This window comes from Mya arenaria, chromosome 8, assembly GCF_026914265.1.
Source record: "Mya arenaria isolate MELC-2E11 chromosome 8, ASM2691426v1".
NCBI classification, from domain to species: Eukaryota; Metazoa; Mollusca; class Bivalvia; order Myida; family Myidae; genus Mya; species Mya arenaria.
The window spans coordinates 73,038,182-73,054,915 of NC_069129.1; the positions used below are offsets into that span (position 1 = coordinate 73,038,182).

Below are 16,734 nucleotides of genomic sequence, written 5' to 3' on the forward strand. Positions count from 1 at the left end.
TACATATGTAAATTATTTTTATTTCAAAATATCTATAAAAGTCATTACATATAATGTAAAATGAGCATAAATAGTACATATCTTATTTACATGATACAGTATCAAATCAACATATACATCACTAACACTAGTAACACACAACTGTCTCTAAATCATATGTATTATAAGTTTAAAAAAACAATGGACGAAATAAATAACTGATATTTGCATTTACTTTCATTACTGTCAGACCTGTTTGTTTGGCAATGCACCACAAGCATGGAAATTGTAACTGGTAAGTTCTACAACATAGAATTAAAATACGACAGGGATCGAATTTAGACTCGCATACTCGCAAAATGCAAGCGACATTTGCAAATTGCGAGTGACTTTTATTCAAGCTCGCAAAATTCTGCGAGTTGCTTTTTCTAGACCACAAAATGTTAAAAGGAGAGTGGAATAAACATGAATTCCACTACAAAGTCGGGTGTAAACAGCCTATAAGTGGCATGTTTACACTACCAGTATAAAGAAGACAGTACGGAGTCACGCTCTAGTAAGTTTTCAAATAAAGAACAAATACGGAAAAGGCCGATATTTATCTCGAATCTTTCTTGGATGCTCCGAGGCGTGCATAATACAAAGTGAATACAAATGACGTAATCACCAAGCTCAATCATTTGCTAAATTTAGCGCTTTCGCGCACTATATGAAAACCCCATCAACCTTTGAATATATTTCCACCCAACTGTCAAAGTGAATATACTTCGTCGATCGATATATTTCATGGTCCAAAGCATACGCGCTACATTTGCTGTTACTTTTATTTATTTGAAATTTATAATGTTATTGTTTTTAATACTTATAGACTTAATTAAATCTGTAGCGTGCTTGCGTAATGGGTATTACCCGATGGTGAGGGTAAATATACAAAGTGAACAATGTCAAATTATTGGACAGCTTTGTTTTCAAAAAGCGGCCAGCATCTGATGAGTCTTTCAGTAACCCCCCAAAAAGAATAAGCCATCAACAAGTTCTAGTAGCCGAGTTACTCAAGATTGATACTTTTTAATATTCATAATATGTCTTAAGTGTAAATTTCTACTTTAATTAGACAATATTATAAGGGGATAAAGCAAATAATAAAATTGCAAGTTGATTTTTCATTTTGCGAGTTGCCTCAAAAAGCACTCGCGAAATTTTGCGAGTGCTCCTCAAAGTTAAATTCGAACCCTGTACGAATAAAAATTTCCAGCTGTTATCTGATTTCACATACTGCGATACTTAGTTTTAACACCATGACATTAAGTTGGTACATTTTTGGCTCATTTTCTGAATAAGTCGTGTAACAATACATATCAGATTAAGTTGAAGGCGGCTCCTTAAAGAATGAAATTGTTTCTCCTCTGAACCTCCTCTATTTGGAACATTCTTCCTTTAACATACCTTTTATGATCATTATTTAAATTGCTTAACATAAAATAAGAATATATGACACCAACCACATAATAATATTTTTTATTATTCACATCTAGTCCATCAGTCATATATTTTGAAGTTTATGCAACTGAGATATCACTGTGCAACCACAGTGACCATAACGTAAGGAGGTTATCATGTAAAGTGCCCCATAAAAATCTAGCACTAACCAAAATATTGTTTCAATGACCTATCAAATACACTTACACATATCACAGAACTTAGAAAGTCTACATCATTCCAGTACAATTGTTCATGCATATCATGTTATATCAAAATAAAATAAGCATTGAAAATCTGTCATGCTGCTAGGATGTAAATGTTCTACTTGTCTCTCCCTGTCTTATTTCAATTTGTTAAAGTTCTTTTTACTCCACACCATTATACATTTTAGATCGCATCTCCTCTGACGCTGTTCCATAATTTAAATATAGTTGTACTAAAGCTTATGAGCACAAATCATCAGTTACCCTTGATTTCCTGCTTCCACGGTTTCACTACTATCGTATTCACGAGCTGGTTAGAGTAGATAAAGATCTTGATTCTGTCAAACACAAACAAGAACAGCAATAGCACTGACACATACTGCACCCAGCCCCACTTGATGAGGTACCAGAACCCGGGCGTGTAATGGAACAGTTCCTCTGGGTACGCTATAGAGGCTGAGAGGACAAATGGCTGACCGGCCGCCCGGCCAGTACTCCACACTGTGTAGGGGGCATTAAGATAGGTGGTTAGGTTTCTGGCGACGTAGTTCTTGAATATGGTTGGGAGAAGGAAATCTTCAGCATAGATGCTCGTGGAGTCAATAACGGAGCTCTGGAAAAATAATGGTTTTCAAATTTTGAATGAAAAACATGCTTTTGTTGATGAATATAGAAAAATGGAATCTTTCCATCAGCAGCAATACTTCTTGAGCTAAGTTCATTGTGGAGTGATATTAAGTCTTTTGGCATTGATATGTGTTACCTTAATGCAGCAATGCAGTATCTGCTTCTATTTCACATTGCAGTTATTGAGTTTTTGCACTAGGGTGATAATATGTGGATATGCAAAAATTCTTTTTTTGTTTTTTATCATGGATTATGTACACATGTCAAGTATATTATATCTAAACATCAAAACATAATCACAACAAATTTATAATTCACAAGTAACAAGATGTAGTGTAGAGTTATCCTTGCATTGGCACCTAGTTGATTCTTACTTTTATACGGGGAAAACTACACAAATTGAACAACAATTCTTACATTGTATCTGTGGTCCGTGCCGGTGTGGGACAGTGGTTCCTTCTGGTTGAAGCGGAGTTCCCCGACAACATCGTACCTGGCTCCGGGCTTTGGGTTGTCATGGTTGATGAACACCATCCCTTCCATTGTTAGGGTGGAGAATTGCTAAAAAAACGAATTATAAAATCACTCAGCAATTCTTCTGTAGTAGGGAAAAAAATCTGATTGCTACAATACAATTAAATCCACAAATATTCAAATTATATATGACCAGACACCTTAATACACCTGCAATATGAAGATTGTAACATTCGCATATTATAAGTATATCAGAGCTTTCTGATTGAATAATTTATTTTTCAGCCATCATTGGTTCATCATGGTAACATGGTTAAGAACTTTATTAACTAGCTTTATAATTATCAACTATAAAGAATACATTAATAATAATATTAAGAACATCAAGTATTGTTCAACTTATTAAGTAATTTTCAAATCATATGATATTAATATACATATGTTTGTATACAATACATTATAAAATAGTGTTGGGAATCGGACAGAAAAATTACTAGCGATAATCGGTTTATGAAACTGATCAATGATCGATTATTAATCGATTTAACTATTATTTAATTATCTTTGGTCATCATATTTAAGGCATAAAGATACAGTACATGTACCAGTTTTAAGCACCAATGTTCCCTTACAATATTGTCTGTACATTTCATTGCATAAATAACATTAATTATTCAGAACGCAACTATCTTTCAGTGTTTACAAGTTACTATTACAGAACATGAGACCACAGGCTCTATTTTTTGTCTTACATTTAGTATTGTATACATGTGTAAAATAAAAAAAATACTCAGTCAGTAACAAACACAACAAGCAGTTAATTATTCTTTATGTTTTACAGGAACATTTTCTTTCAGACAAATGAGAAAACTAAATTCTTACAAGGTAAGAAGTAAACGGTTACATGTTTTAAAAATCACTTTTAACCACAAACATAAGAAGTTGAGGACAAATCCTTTAGCAGTTAAATTACAAAGAAAAATTATAATAAGGTACTGAAGTGACATACTGACTTGATAAGAATGTGACTATATAACTTAACATTGTAATACCTTAACAACTCAACATAAACTAGCATTAACCAGAAAAGAAAATTAGTCGGAAGCAGTTATGTCCCTTGTTTCTATAATCAATTGTTCAAATTTCACTATCGATCGTCGCCAACGAAGGCCTTTCCGATCAATTGTCGATTATAATCGATCATCGGCACAACACTATTATACAATGTACTTATGTATACACTTGTCCATTAGTATGCAACTTACAAAGAGTTTGTAGTCAAATATGAGTATGAGCCTTATCCCGAGCACAGATTCTGTGTCATCTAGAGGCAGCTCAAGGTTGAACAGGAGATTATCCGGTCTCCCATCACCATTCACATCCTCCTCACGAGACTGCAAAAATACAAGTACTAAGTACATGCATACTATTGAAAAAAAAACTGTCTATACATGTTACATGTCATTGACTTGTAGTTTGCTAGTAAGTGCTATGCTATAATGCTTTACAGTTTTTTAACTATTTATATAAGATAATTAAACAGTAAAGCAGATAAAACCCCATGCACAGGTGTCAATACTGTTACACTGTCGCACTTGTCTTTGCCAGCCCCATGCACAGGTGGCAGTACTGTTACACTGTCGCACTTGTCTCTGACAACCCCACTCACAGGTGTCAGTACTGTAACACTGTAACACTTGTCCCTGACAGCCCAACTCACAGGTGTTAGTACTGTTACACTGTAACACTTGTCTCTGACAGCCCCACTCACAGGTGTTAGTACTGTTACACTGTCGCACTTGTCTCTGACAACCCCACTCACAGGTGTCAGTACTGTAACACTGTAACACTTGTCTCTGACAGCCCCACTCACAGGTGTCAGTACTGTAACACTGTAACACTTGTCCCTGACAGCCCAACTCACAGGTGTTAGTACTGTTACACTGTCGCACTTGTCTCTGACAGCCCCACTCACAGGTGTTAGTACTGTTACACTGTAACACTTGTCTCTTGACAGCCCCACTCACAGGTGTTAGTACTGTTACACTGTAACACTTGTCTCTGACAGCCCCACTCACAGGTGTTAGTACTGTTACACTGTCGCACTTGTCTCTGACAACCCCACTCACAGGTGTCAGTACTGTAACACTGTAACACTTGTCTCTGACAGCCCCACTCACAGGTGTCAGTACTGTAACACTGTAACACTTGTCTCTGACAGCCCCACTCACAGGTGTCAGTACTGTAACACTGTAACACTTGTCTCTGACAGCCCCACTCACAGGAGTTAGTACTGTAACACTGTAACACTTGTCTCTGACAGCCCCACTCACAGGTGTTAGTACTGTAACACTGTAACACTTGTCTCTGACAACCTCACTCACAGGTGTCAGTACTGTCACACTGTAACACTTGTCTCTGACAGCCCCACTCACAGGTGTCAGTACTGTAACACTGTAACACTTGTCTCTGACAGCCCAACTCACAGGTGTTAGTACTGTTACACTGTAACACTTGTCTCTGACAGCCCCACTCACAGGTGTCAGTACTGTCATACTGTAACACTTGTCTCTGACAGCCCAACTCACAGGTGTCAGTACTGTTACACTGTCGCACTTGTCTCTGACAGCCCCACTCACAGGTGTTAGTACTGTTACACTGTAACACTTGTCTCTGACAGCCCCACTCACAGGTGTTAGTACTGTTACACTGTAACACTTGTCTCTGACAGCCCCACTCACAGGTGTTAGTACTGTTACACTGTAACACTTGTCTCTGACAGCCCCACTCACAGGTGTTAGTACTGTTACACTGTCGCACTTGTCTCTGACAGCCCCACTCACAGGTGTCAGTACTGTCATACTGTAACACTTGCCTCTGACAGCCCCACTCACAGGTGTCAGTACTGTCACACTGTAATGCTTGTCTCTGACAGCCCCACTCACAGGTGTCAGTACTGTCATACTGTAACACTTGTCTCTGACAGCCCCACTCACAGGTGTCAGTACTGTCATACTGTAACACTTGTCTCTGACAGCCCCACTCACAGGTGTTACTACTGTCATACTGTAATGCTTGTCTCTGACAGCCCCACTCACAGGTGTCAGTACTGTCATACTGTAATGCTTGTCTCTGACAGCCCCACTCACAGGTGTTACTACTGTCATACTGTAATGCTTGTCTCTGACAGCCCCACTCACAGGTGTTACTACTGTCACACTGTAATGCTTGTCTCTGACAGCCCCACTCACAGGTGTCAGTACTGTCATACTGTAACACTTGTCTCTGACAGCCCCACTCACAGGTGTCAGTACTGTCATACTGTAACACTTGTCCATGACAGCCCCACTCACAGGTGTTAGTACTGTTGCACACAAAAAAATGCAAAGGTAAGTTCTAGGAATATATCTGGATTGTTGGTATTACCTTTACCTTGCATTTTTTAATTCGTCTGAGTGATTTGAAAAATGAACCACAAGGCAATTTAACCAAAGCAATACTGATGAAAAAAACTAACTGTAATAAGTGGTATCCTGAGCCTTGCTTGCTGTAGTGTGTTGTAAGTCTGGTATGTGCTGTATGTGACATAGTTCCCCTCCCCTGCCAGCTCTGCAACCATCAACAACTCATGCTTGAAGTGGATCTCTGGGTACTCCCGATATGTATCTGTCTTCCTCCAAAACCCTTAAAGATAAAATAATGGAATGTTTATTTAGATCAGAGAGTAGTTTAAGAAATATTTATTGTTTTCAGTTCAGATTTCATGGAGGATACTGATCGCATAAACACGCAAATCAATGACTTTAAGCATGTCAATACATCCTATAAACGGCTTAATCTATTTCAAACGAAACTTGTTTCACACAGTTATTAAAATGTCAAAGTTCTGACTCATTCAGGTCCAATATGCAAGTTAACAGGGCCTAATCAATTTTCGAGCAACTTCAGACTAGCAACTCATATTGGAGCTTGTGAAATTTGTTGAACAATATTGATCCGTGAAAGCACTGTTTCACAGCATTTTGTGCTTGGAGTGTTTAATTGCATTACTCTTAACAAAAAGTGATATGAGACCTCCAGCATCCATTCAACAAGGCCTTGTTTTAATCAGTTAATTACAGTGGTTGAATCTAGCTCAAGCATACAAGCCTGTGACTGGTAAAATGCCTGTAGGACTTCTTCATAAACCAATATAGCAACTATAGCTAGCTTGTGGACATGGCAAAGAATAAAATTCTGATTGTATCCATTTTCTTGTCCTTTCAAATTTGTTTAACTTTTTTCTCGATTTCACAATAAATAAAAAAAGGCTTACTTCGTATTTGTAAACTTGAATGTTTTCCCATGTAATGACCATAATTGCAATTATCTTGGTTATTTTCGTGATTCATTTGACAATCTTTGGTTTTGAATCTTCTATTTTTAGATTATCATTGCAAAGGCCGACAAGTTACGATTGGGTTTTGAATTTACTATATTAAGATTGGAGAACCACCTGACTGCATACTTATTTTTTGTGTTAAGTTGGGGGTTCTCAAATTAGTCATATTTCTGTTTAACCACCATTAAAATGAGTACATGTTTATTGGTATATATACATTTCTCACATAAATTTATTACAATTATCTTAAATTTTACCAACAGTTAACTGGAAAGTGTTATTTTATGAAAGTAACTTCATCATTGATGCTGCAATTCCCTACTTTTTTAATAATACAGATGTAGCCATTTCCCAAAATAGTTGGGAAAATCTGACTTGTTTTCTTTTAGATATAGCAAGTTGTTTTTCAGCTTCTCAAGGAAAATTTGTGTGTGCTTGTTCATTTCTTCTCAGGCTTGTTCAAAATTCAAGATTACAAGCTTGTTGTTTTAATTCCTAAATTTGATCACAGTAATTAAAGCTGCACTCTCACAGATATACCATTTTTACAACTTTATCATTTATTGTATTGGAAAGAGCAAATTCTTGGGTAAATATCTGCAAACCAATGATATATGATTGCTGACAACAAATCAGATCGTAGATTTTTATATTTCCGTTCGAAAATTAATGTTTTATGGCTTAAACTGTTACTAACGGTTTATGAAAAAAAATCAGCAGTCTATTATAACTGGTTTCCAAGGACTTTTGCAAAATTGGCTCGTTCAAAGACAAAAAATAAAAAAAGTTGTCAAAACGTTCAATCTGTGAGAGTGCAACTTTAAAAAAAAAAAAATCATTTGTATAAAATAATGATGAACTAAAAACATATATTTTAAAAGCATATTTCTTAACAAAATGGTCATGCTTGTCGGAGGACAATGGTAATAAACTTCTTTTTTAACCCCATCCACTCAAGTAATGCAGGGCAAATGTCAAGATTTGACATGTTTACATTTGTTAAAACAAATATTTCTTCACACAGGCAGACTTACCATAACTTCTATATACTATAAAAAGTGGAGGAATAAATGTCAGGAACAATGTGAATATGAGGATGATTGAAGCTCGAGAACAAACAGTTGTACGGTATCTTCTCAGCTCTGGATGCGAAAAGATTTCGAAGACCGCCATCTTCAAACAAATTGATCACTTCCGGTTTTTGTTTTTACCCCAAAGAAAAACGTATGGAAAGAACGTTTTGACGAGTTCTTAAAAAGTGTCGAATGTGATATAGTCTGTTTCTACATTCACTTGTTATTCACTTTCACAAGTATATATACAATAAGAGAAAAAGTAAAGAATATAGAAAGAGTAAAAAAATACCTTAAATTGTTAAAAACTTATATGTAAATATACGAAAAAATATTTTACCATCTTTACCTGAATAAACCTTGACCAAATTGTAAGCATTAACTGAATGTATTTGACATAAATAATTAATAGAATTTCATTTAGCGTTTCGATCACATGCATTGCATATGTGTCATTTCTGCACAGAGGGACTACGCCGATGTGATACGCGATAAACACATGGTTTTAACTAGCAGTTGCACCATTGAAAGCGTTGCTACGGTAACGACATAGGTATTCTGCGAGTATTTCCAGGGCCATCTGTATTATCGCTAACACATGCTGGCGGAATAACCTTGGATGAGGTGTGTGAATTTTGGAGCTGAGATAAAACTATCATACTCCCGTGATACATTGTTTTGAATAATTAAGAGGTATGTGTAACGAACAAACATTCTTTTTTGTCTTAATTTAAGGTCATTGTACTGAATAAACTAATTTAAAGGATAAACGATATGTTAAACTTACACTTTTTCTGTCATTATTCAGGATTATGTCGGATCATGGCAGATACTGCATCATGTTAACTGAACTCGTAGAATGTTGCCATGCTTATAAGCAGTACCTGTATACCAGTTAATTAGTTGAACGCCGTAGAGCGACAAATAAATCTATTTCATGACTTCTGTACTTATGATAGTTAAACTGCTACTGTATTCGTCCATTTTATTTCTTAGGCGCTGAGCCACTTACCGGACCTTTAAAACAATGCCGGAAATATTGGAAGAAGACAAACGTATCGTCGCTCTTTCGGCCCTCCTAGAAGAGGATCGGAGCTCTGGCAACCTAATTGAGCGCGCGCAACTCTTCCTGAACAAGGAGCTGTGGCGACCCGCCCTCGAGGATGCCAAGGCCGCCCTTGTTTTAGACACCACTTCCGTCCCAGCTTACATTGTTGCGGGAAAGGCGGCGCTGAAATTAAAAAGGTTTGAAGAAAGTTACAATTACTACAAAGAGGGATTGGAGCTTGACAGTAAGAATAAAACAATTATTGAGGATTTCAAAGTTTTGCAAAATGAGATTGTGACTGATTACGATGAGAGGGCACAGCATATTCCAGAGAAGAAATACAAAGCGGTAGAACTTTGCTCACAGGATGTTTACCCAGGTGATGATGAATTATTCAAGCTGGAAACTGACATTCTTCTGAAGAAATACAAAATTGACGTCAACGACGTAATAAAACCTACTGATGTGACAATATCCAGGCGTAAAGAGGCGGCCTCGTTCGGCGTAATGGCGTATAATGCACAGAAGGACAAACGACTCGAAGAGGCTCTGCAATGCTGCCACGTGGCCTTGGGAAAGGACCCGACCAACTATCGTTTGCTGCACATGCGTGCGACTGTTTTCGAGGATCTGGACGAAACTGCGCATGCGCTGCGAAACCTATTCATGATTCCGAAACCTTTCCGCTTTATTGAGGCCTGGAAACTGGGAGGTAAACGCTTGTGAACCTCGTGATTTCTTTCTTTTGCAGTGGTGACACCTCAGAGTCTTGGTTGCAACTTTTCACAGATTTTCTTAAAAAACAATAATAGAAGATATATGAGTTTTTCCTAGTTTACAATTATTAGTACAACATGAATAAAATAACGGTCTAGTCAAAATAAAAATAAAAAATAACGTTCATGGTTGTATGCGATTTAAGTCGGGGTGTGAAAATACTTGTAAGTGCATGGAAGTGGTGAATGGTTCAGCTTTAATATTTGTTTCTATTTTCAGGTAAGCTCCTTAATAAACTCGACCTGCCAGTGCTAGCGGAGTTCTGGCTGCGTAAGGCGACGGCCATGGTTCCAGAAGCAAACCGGCATACCGACCTGGATTCCGCCACACTATTCCAGCAGGTGCGCGTCAAACGAATATACGGCCCGCTCACCAAAGAATGTCCCGTTAAAGTGGCCTTCACTGATTACGGCAGGGCTGTGATTGCTACAGACAACCTTGAACCAGGTAAATCATTGCAATGTGATTTCGTTAAGAACAGCTGAATACACCAGCACCTTTCCATTTCTTAATTTCTTGCTGCTTAAAGGCCTAGTTTAAGCCTTTTGTTAGTGACCCCCCCCCCCCGTCCCCAATCTGTTTACAGTACACAACCTCGGTGTACTGATCTTTATCTACTTGCCTTGATCCCTCGTATCAGATCTCCGATCTGAGTATCCTCCTATGCAGTTTCTGAGGTTTAGTTATAAAAATGGACCCTAAATGGCCCTGATCCAATATAAACGATTACATAGGAAAATGGCCTCTACTGTGACACCAGTGCAATTAGCAGGAAATGCACAGCAGGGGAGTATCATACCAAACATTCCGTAAACTAGGCCTTTAATCATTTTGGACTAGCATTATCATTGGCTCATGTTTAGTAACCTAGTAATTCGTGAAATAAAATATACTAAGTAAGTATTGAAACGGACGAGTACCAAATGTTGAAACTACACAAGCATATTTAGTGAAATATTGAATTGCCACAAGGTTAATACTTAAAGATGCACTCTTACTCCCAAATAAAATGTACAGCAATTAAAACAAATGCTTTTATATACAAAATGGAATGAATGTCGAAAACAATGGTTCTTATAAATGATACCGAGTTTAATTTGAAAGAAATGAGCATAAAACACGGTATTTCTACTTTATGAGACGATAGAAAATCAAAGTAATTATTTTAGCATTCACCAATCACTTAATATTTTTGCGTTTTCAGCTATTTAATACACTGTTACAATCTTGCTGTCAGTAATTAATATTTTCCAAAAATGCGTTATTAGGAAGTAGTTAAAGATTTATCACTCAAAAGCTATGTTTCTTTAACATGGGTATAAATAGATTTTGAATAAGAGTGTCACTTTAATGTTCTGTACGGTATAATTGTATTCTGTTGCTAGGAGAGATTGCGTTTGATGACATCCCTGTCGTGGTGGGCCAGTTACTAAGTTGTATCCACCTTCCGGCGTGCGCAAATTGCGGCGCTTCTCTGATCACTGCGAAGGACTTCTTCGGTGCTAAGTACAACACACTTCCGCCTGAGCTGCGCGCTTTTGCAGACGAGCATTGGCCTAATGTTAAAGGCTTCCCGTGTCGGAAGTGTGATAAGGAGATTTACTGCACAGTGTCCTGTAGGGAGGAGGCGTGGAGTCGGTACCACCAGATCGTCTGTCCATCCGTCAACCCGGCCGGAAATGACCTCTACGATCTCATAAAAAACAAAGGTCAAGGTCAAAGCGAGAAGGGAAAGTGGCAGGACCTGTGGGTGGGGCAGTACAGCCCAATCGTCCTTGTGAAGATCTGGGCAATGATTGTGGCCGAGGCGAAACGGCTGATAAAGGAGAGGGGCGTCGATAAACCAGACATGGAGATATGGGCTCGGGCGAAGATGCCCTTTAGGAAGTGAGTGGTGTTATGTTGATGGATTATTTTTTACCCTTTAAGGTGAATAATATAGGTTGCTGCATTTTAATGCATTATAATATGTTACTCATTTGACTTAATGATAAAAACATGATATATGAATAGTTATAAAAAGTCTTTATAAGGAATTTTTAAGCTGCACTCTCACAGATATATCATTTTTACAACTTTTTTCATTGTTTGTCTTGGAAAGAGCAATTTTTTGCATAAATATCTGCAAACCAATGATTCAAGTTTGCTAACTGTAAATCAGATAGTAGATTTACATTTTGCCGTTCGAAAATTAATGTTTTATAGCTAAAACCGTTACTAACGGTTTAAGAAAAATGCAACAAACATCATTTTAAATTTAGATATAAAAGCTGCGATCTTATTTTTGTCAGCAGTCTTATATAACTGGTTTCCATGGATTTTCGCGAAAATTGGCTCATTCCAAGAGAAAAAATAAAAAAAAGTTGTCAAAAGTTCAGTCTGTGAGAGTGCAATTTTAAAAGCGCCAAGCTATCGCTAATATTTGAACACAAACGATATACTTTCGAGGGAGGGGAGGGGGGGGGTGATTATATAGTCATATGAGTTAAACAATATAAATCTATAATACAACAATAATATATAGCAAATATAAAAAAATGCATCAACCTATATTGTGTTCCTTTCATCAACATTTTATTTACCCCTTAAAGCTGCACTCTCACACATATACTGTTTTTTACAACTTTTTTATTTTTTGTCTTGGAAAGAACAAATTTTTCAAAATTAAATATCTGCAAACCAGCGATAAAAGACTGGTGACAAAAGGTCAGATCGCAGATTTTCATATTTCCGTTCGAAAAATAATGTTTTATGGCTTAAACCGTTACTAACGGTTTAAGAAAAAATCATAAATCATCAATTTTTGAACTTAAATATAAATATCAGCGATCTAAATTTTTGTCAGCAGTCTTATATATCTGGTTTCCATGCATTCTCGCAAAAATTGGCTCGTTCCAAGACAAAAAAAAGTTGTCAAAGCGTTCAATCTGTGAGAGTGCAGCTTTAAATTGTTTTGTATACGTACTGACATTAATTCTTCAATGCCGCCTGCAAGTCATAAGTGCACCTTTTAAAGCAAGTAATATTAGTATTTACATCTCGGCATACATGCTTTATAACAGAATGCCATTGTATTGCCATATGCAAAGAGTTCGTATTAATTTTAACGTTGATATATATACATGTACGTTTATTTAAGATTCATCTCGTTTGGAACGATATCTGCCACCCAGAAGATGCCGGAAGTGTTCAATCTCATGAACCGCTTGTTTTCAGAATGCGGCGAAGTCAGCTATCCAATCAGCGAGGCGGAGTTTGAGGCCCGATATTACCAGGCAACGTGCAACCTTCAGGCGTTCTCCGCTTCAAAAAGTCCCGGGACAGATTTTATCGAAAACATTTCTGAAACTGAAGATATTCGCACCCTTGCCATGTTAAAATTCTTAGAAGAAAATTCAAAAAATGCGACGGTGTCGTTTGCCGGCATGTTTCCCTTGCACGCTTGTCTTAATCACGCGTGCAATAATAACGTCGAGGTGACAGACGGGTTTGCGCAGGGAAGGCCTGCTGTGCACGTGCACGTCAGACAACCAATCAAACCTGGGGAAGAGTTATTCACTACCTACATAGATACCGCCATGCCAAGGAAGTTGCGCCGGGCGTGGCTTTACAAATCGTTCAGTTTCTGGTGCATCTGCAAGCGCTGTCAATTTGAAGGCGACGATAACAGCACGTGTACAGAGTGTAAGGCTCCAGCAGCAGACGGTAAGAAGTTACCCGGATGTAGCCGGTGTAAGAGGGCGTGGTATTGTTCCGGCACGTGCCAGAAAAAAGCCTGGATGAGAGGTCACAAGGACATATGTAGCTTGGATCACACATCAGTTCATAAGAGGATTACGGAAAACTAAAACTCAATAGCCAGCATTACTGATATTGCAACAGATTTGTAGATCGTAAACGATTTGAAGATCGTAAACACACATTCGGACTTCACCTATTACTTAAAAATGCTTGAATTCCACTATGATTAAATGACTATGTATTTAACAGGTATCCACGGCACCCAGTGTAGTCGTAACATATATGATACCCTGTGCATATTGGTTAGGATAACATCGTAAAGCTCGAATATTTATAAGCATTTTCCGAAAGCAATATTTGCTGATAACAAAAAGAAAAGAAAAAATCTCCTTTGTAAAGAGCCAACAACAAATTTGACATGATATTTGATGTCCTGCTTATAATAATCTGAAAGCGGCGATTTCATTAGCTCATGCAGAACTGAGATTAACTACTCGGCCATTTCCGAAACACATAACGTGTCATTCGGAACTCCTCGGCCATTTTTATCGAAAACAACATCGGATGTATTTGAACGGTTTACATACCCAAAAGGCGGCACCTTTAAGTCCGCTGCAAGTAGATCGCGTAGTAGTTGTATTTAGCAGTTAAACTTTATGACTTAACATGACTCTTTGGAATCGTAATTTCGCTTGCAATAATACACTTCACTGTCAATCAATACAACTCAAAAACACTACATTCATTTAATGACATAATTTAGAATAATAAATAAAAAAAATAATAATAATTTAAAATATTACGAACTACTTCAACTGATGTACCGGCATACATCCGAGGTTGTTTTCGATAAAAATGGCCGAGGAGCTCCGAATGATAAGGTTGGATGCCGAGGACGGTATTAAGGTACTTCTGACTTTACCTCAAATCAGTTACTCCAATGAACTGTTATATATTTTTCGTGTATACCATTGTCAGATTTAAGGGCCTTTTGCCAATTTTAAACAGTTACATGGTACGGGCTTGATATGCCTTCAAGCATTGTTGTTGCATTACAAAGTAATGTTGTTTGTTCTACCACTAAATGATATTTAAAGTAAAACAAAATGAAACGTGTTTTTATTTATTTTATTAACATGACAAAATGACAATTCGACAAGAAGCGTTATGGACACATGACAGTAAAGAACCACTCGCTCTAAAATAATGATGCATTTTAATTTTTGAACAGCTTTATGTATTGCATACAAGACATGTTAAAAGGGGGAGTTTTAAGTCCTGTTTATGAATCGAGCATTAGCAAGATCAGAAATAGATGTTTTTAAACAAGATCTTTAACAGCAGCACATTCTCACCATGTCAAGTGAGTGACACAGTTCACTTAATTAATATTTGATTGACACAGTCTAGCTCTTGATTTTTTGACCGATACATTCAATTTCATAAAGATTTGAATATCGCTGTATTTCATGAATATTTGAGTGTCACAGTCTATAGTTCATGAAGATTTGAGTGTCACAGTCTATAGTTCATGAAGATTTGAGTGTCACAGTCTATAGTTCATGAGGACTTCCAGCTCGAACCAGTCATGTGATGTGTCCCCAGGTAGTCGGTATTGTAAAATGTCGGCAAACGTTATCAGTGCATTAGCTTGTTTCCGTATACAGTCAAGTTCATGAAGATTTGAATATCACTGTATATTTCATGAATATTTGAGTGTCATAGGCTAGTTTATGAAGATTTGAGTGTCACCGGCTAGTTCATGAATATTTGAGTGTCACAGGCTAGTTCATGAAGATCTGAGTGTCACAGGCTAGGTCATGAATATTTGAGTGTCACCGGCTAGTTCATGAATATTTGAGTGTCACAGGCTAGTTCATGAAGATTTGAGTGTCATCGGCTATTCATGAATATTTGAGTGTCACAGGCTAGTTCATGAAGATTTGAGTGTCACAGGCTAGGTCATGAATATTTGAGTGTCACCGGCTAGTTCATGAATATTTGAGTGTCACAGGCTAGTTCATGAAGATTTGAGTGTCACCGGCTAGTTCATGAATATTTGAGTGTCACAGGCTAGTTCATGAATATTTGAGTGTCACAGGCTAGTTCATGAAGATTTGAGTGTCACCGGCTAGTTCATGAAGATTTGAGTGTCACAGGCTAGGTCATAAATATTTGAGTGTCACCGGCTAGTTCATGAATATTTGAGTGTCACAGGCTAGTTCATGAAGATTTGAGTGTCACCAGCTAGTTCATGAATATTTGAGTGTCACAGGCTAGTTCATGAATATTTGAGTGTCACCGGCTAGTTCATGAATATTTGAGTGTCACCGGCTAGTTCATGAATATTTGAGTGTCACAGGCTAGGTCATAAATATTTGAGTGTCACAGGCTAGTTCATGAATATTTGAGTGTCACAGGCTAGTTCATGAATATTTGAGTGTCACATGCTAGTTCATGAATATTTGAGTGTCACAGGCTAGGTCATAAATATTTGAGTGTCACCGGCTAGTTCATGAATATTTGAGTGTCACAGGCTAGTTCATGAAGATTTGAGTGATATATTTATATCAAAATTGTTCACGAGGTTGAGTTACAGGCGGGATACGACCAAGCAGCCACAGTTACTTGGTATTTGGACTGTTTTTTTTGGCAAGTGGAGCTACCTGATTCGAGCTATTGGTCCCTAGGGTGATCTCTTGGACTGATAGTCATAAAACATGTGTTTTAGTACTCTATGATACACATGATAAACAAATAATCCACTTTTAGTAGCATATTTTTACATATTAAATATTATAAAATTTCATACAATCTTTATCATGAATGATAAAGATTGTATGAAATTTTAAAATATTTAATATGTAAAAATAAACGACCAAAAGTGGACCAGCGGTGTTCCTTAAATGTGAGAACAGTATCATTCAATTGGAACTCTTGAAGCATTAA

At 37.3% G+C, this 16,734-nt stretch overlaps 2 protein-coding genes across 2 annotated transcripts; one reads left to right on the forward strand and one right to left on the reverse strand.

Annotated features, from left to right (window-relative positions):
• On the reverse strand, window positions 1-8,337 carry LOC128242572 (transmembrane protein 231-like). Its single transcript, XM_052959776.1, has 5 exons — window positions 8,181-8,337; window positions 6,283-6,449; window positions 4,031-4,159; window positions 2,709-2,852; window positions 1-2,277 (listed from the first exon to the last, which is right to left on the reverse strand). Exons 1-5 carry the CDS (start codon window positions 8,317-8,319, stop codon window positions 1,921-1,923), a joined length of 936 nt encoding a protein of 311 aa, XP_052815736.1. The 5' UTR covers window positions 8,320-8,337; the 3' UTR covers window positions 1-1,920.
• Window positions 8,338-8,780: 443 nt separating this feature from the next.
• LOC128242221 (uncharacterized) lies at window positions 8,781-14,901 on the forward strand. The gene is made up of 5 exons (XM_052959307.1): window positions 8,781-8,912; window positions 9,216-9,979; window positions 10,264-10,491; window positions 11,430-11,931; window positions 13,184-14,901. The coding sequence occupies exons 2-5, from the start codon at window positions 9,247-9,249 to the stop codon at window positions 13,890-13,892; spliced, it is 2,172 nt and encodes a 723-aa protein (XP_052815267.1). The 5' UTR covers window positions 8,781-8,912; window positions 9,216-9,246; the 3' UTR covers window positions 13,893-14,901.
• The last annotated feature ends 1,833 nt before the right edge of the window (window positions 14,902-16,734 follow it).

Bases quoted from the DNA above. Each gene is read 5' to 3' on its own strand.
- LOC128242221 (XM_052959307.1), top strand. From the start codon at position 9,247: ATGCCGGAAATATTGGAAGAAGACAAACGTATCGTCGCTCTTTCGGCC. The intron at 9,980-10,263 runs GTAAACGCTTGT...TTCTATTTTCAG, and splicing joins TGAGGCCTGGAAACTGGGAG to GTAAGCTCCTTAATAAACTC. The intron at 10,492-11,429 runs GTAAATCATTGC...TTCTGTTGCTAG, and splicing joins TACAGACAACCTTGAACCAG to GAGAGATTGCGTTTGATGAC.
- LOC128242572 (XM_052959776.1), bottom strand. From the start codon at position 8,319: ATGGCGGTCTTCGAAATCTTTTCGCATCCAGAGCTGAGAAGATACCGT. The intron at 4,160-6,282 runs GTTAGTTTTTTT...GTATTTTTGCAG, and splicing joins TCAGGATACCACTTATTACA to TCTCGTGAGGAGGATGTGAA. The intron at 2,853-4,030 runs GTAAGTTGCATA...TCGTTTTTTTAG, and splicing joins TATTTGACTACAAACTCTTT to CAATTCTCCACCCTAACAAT.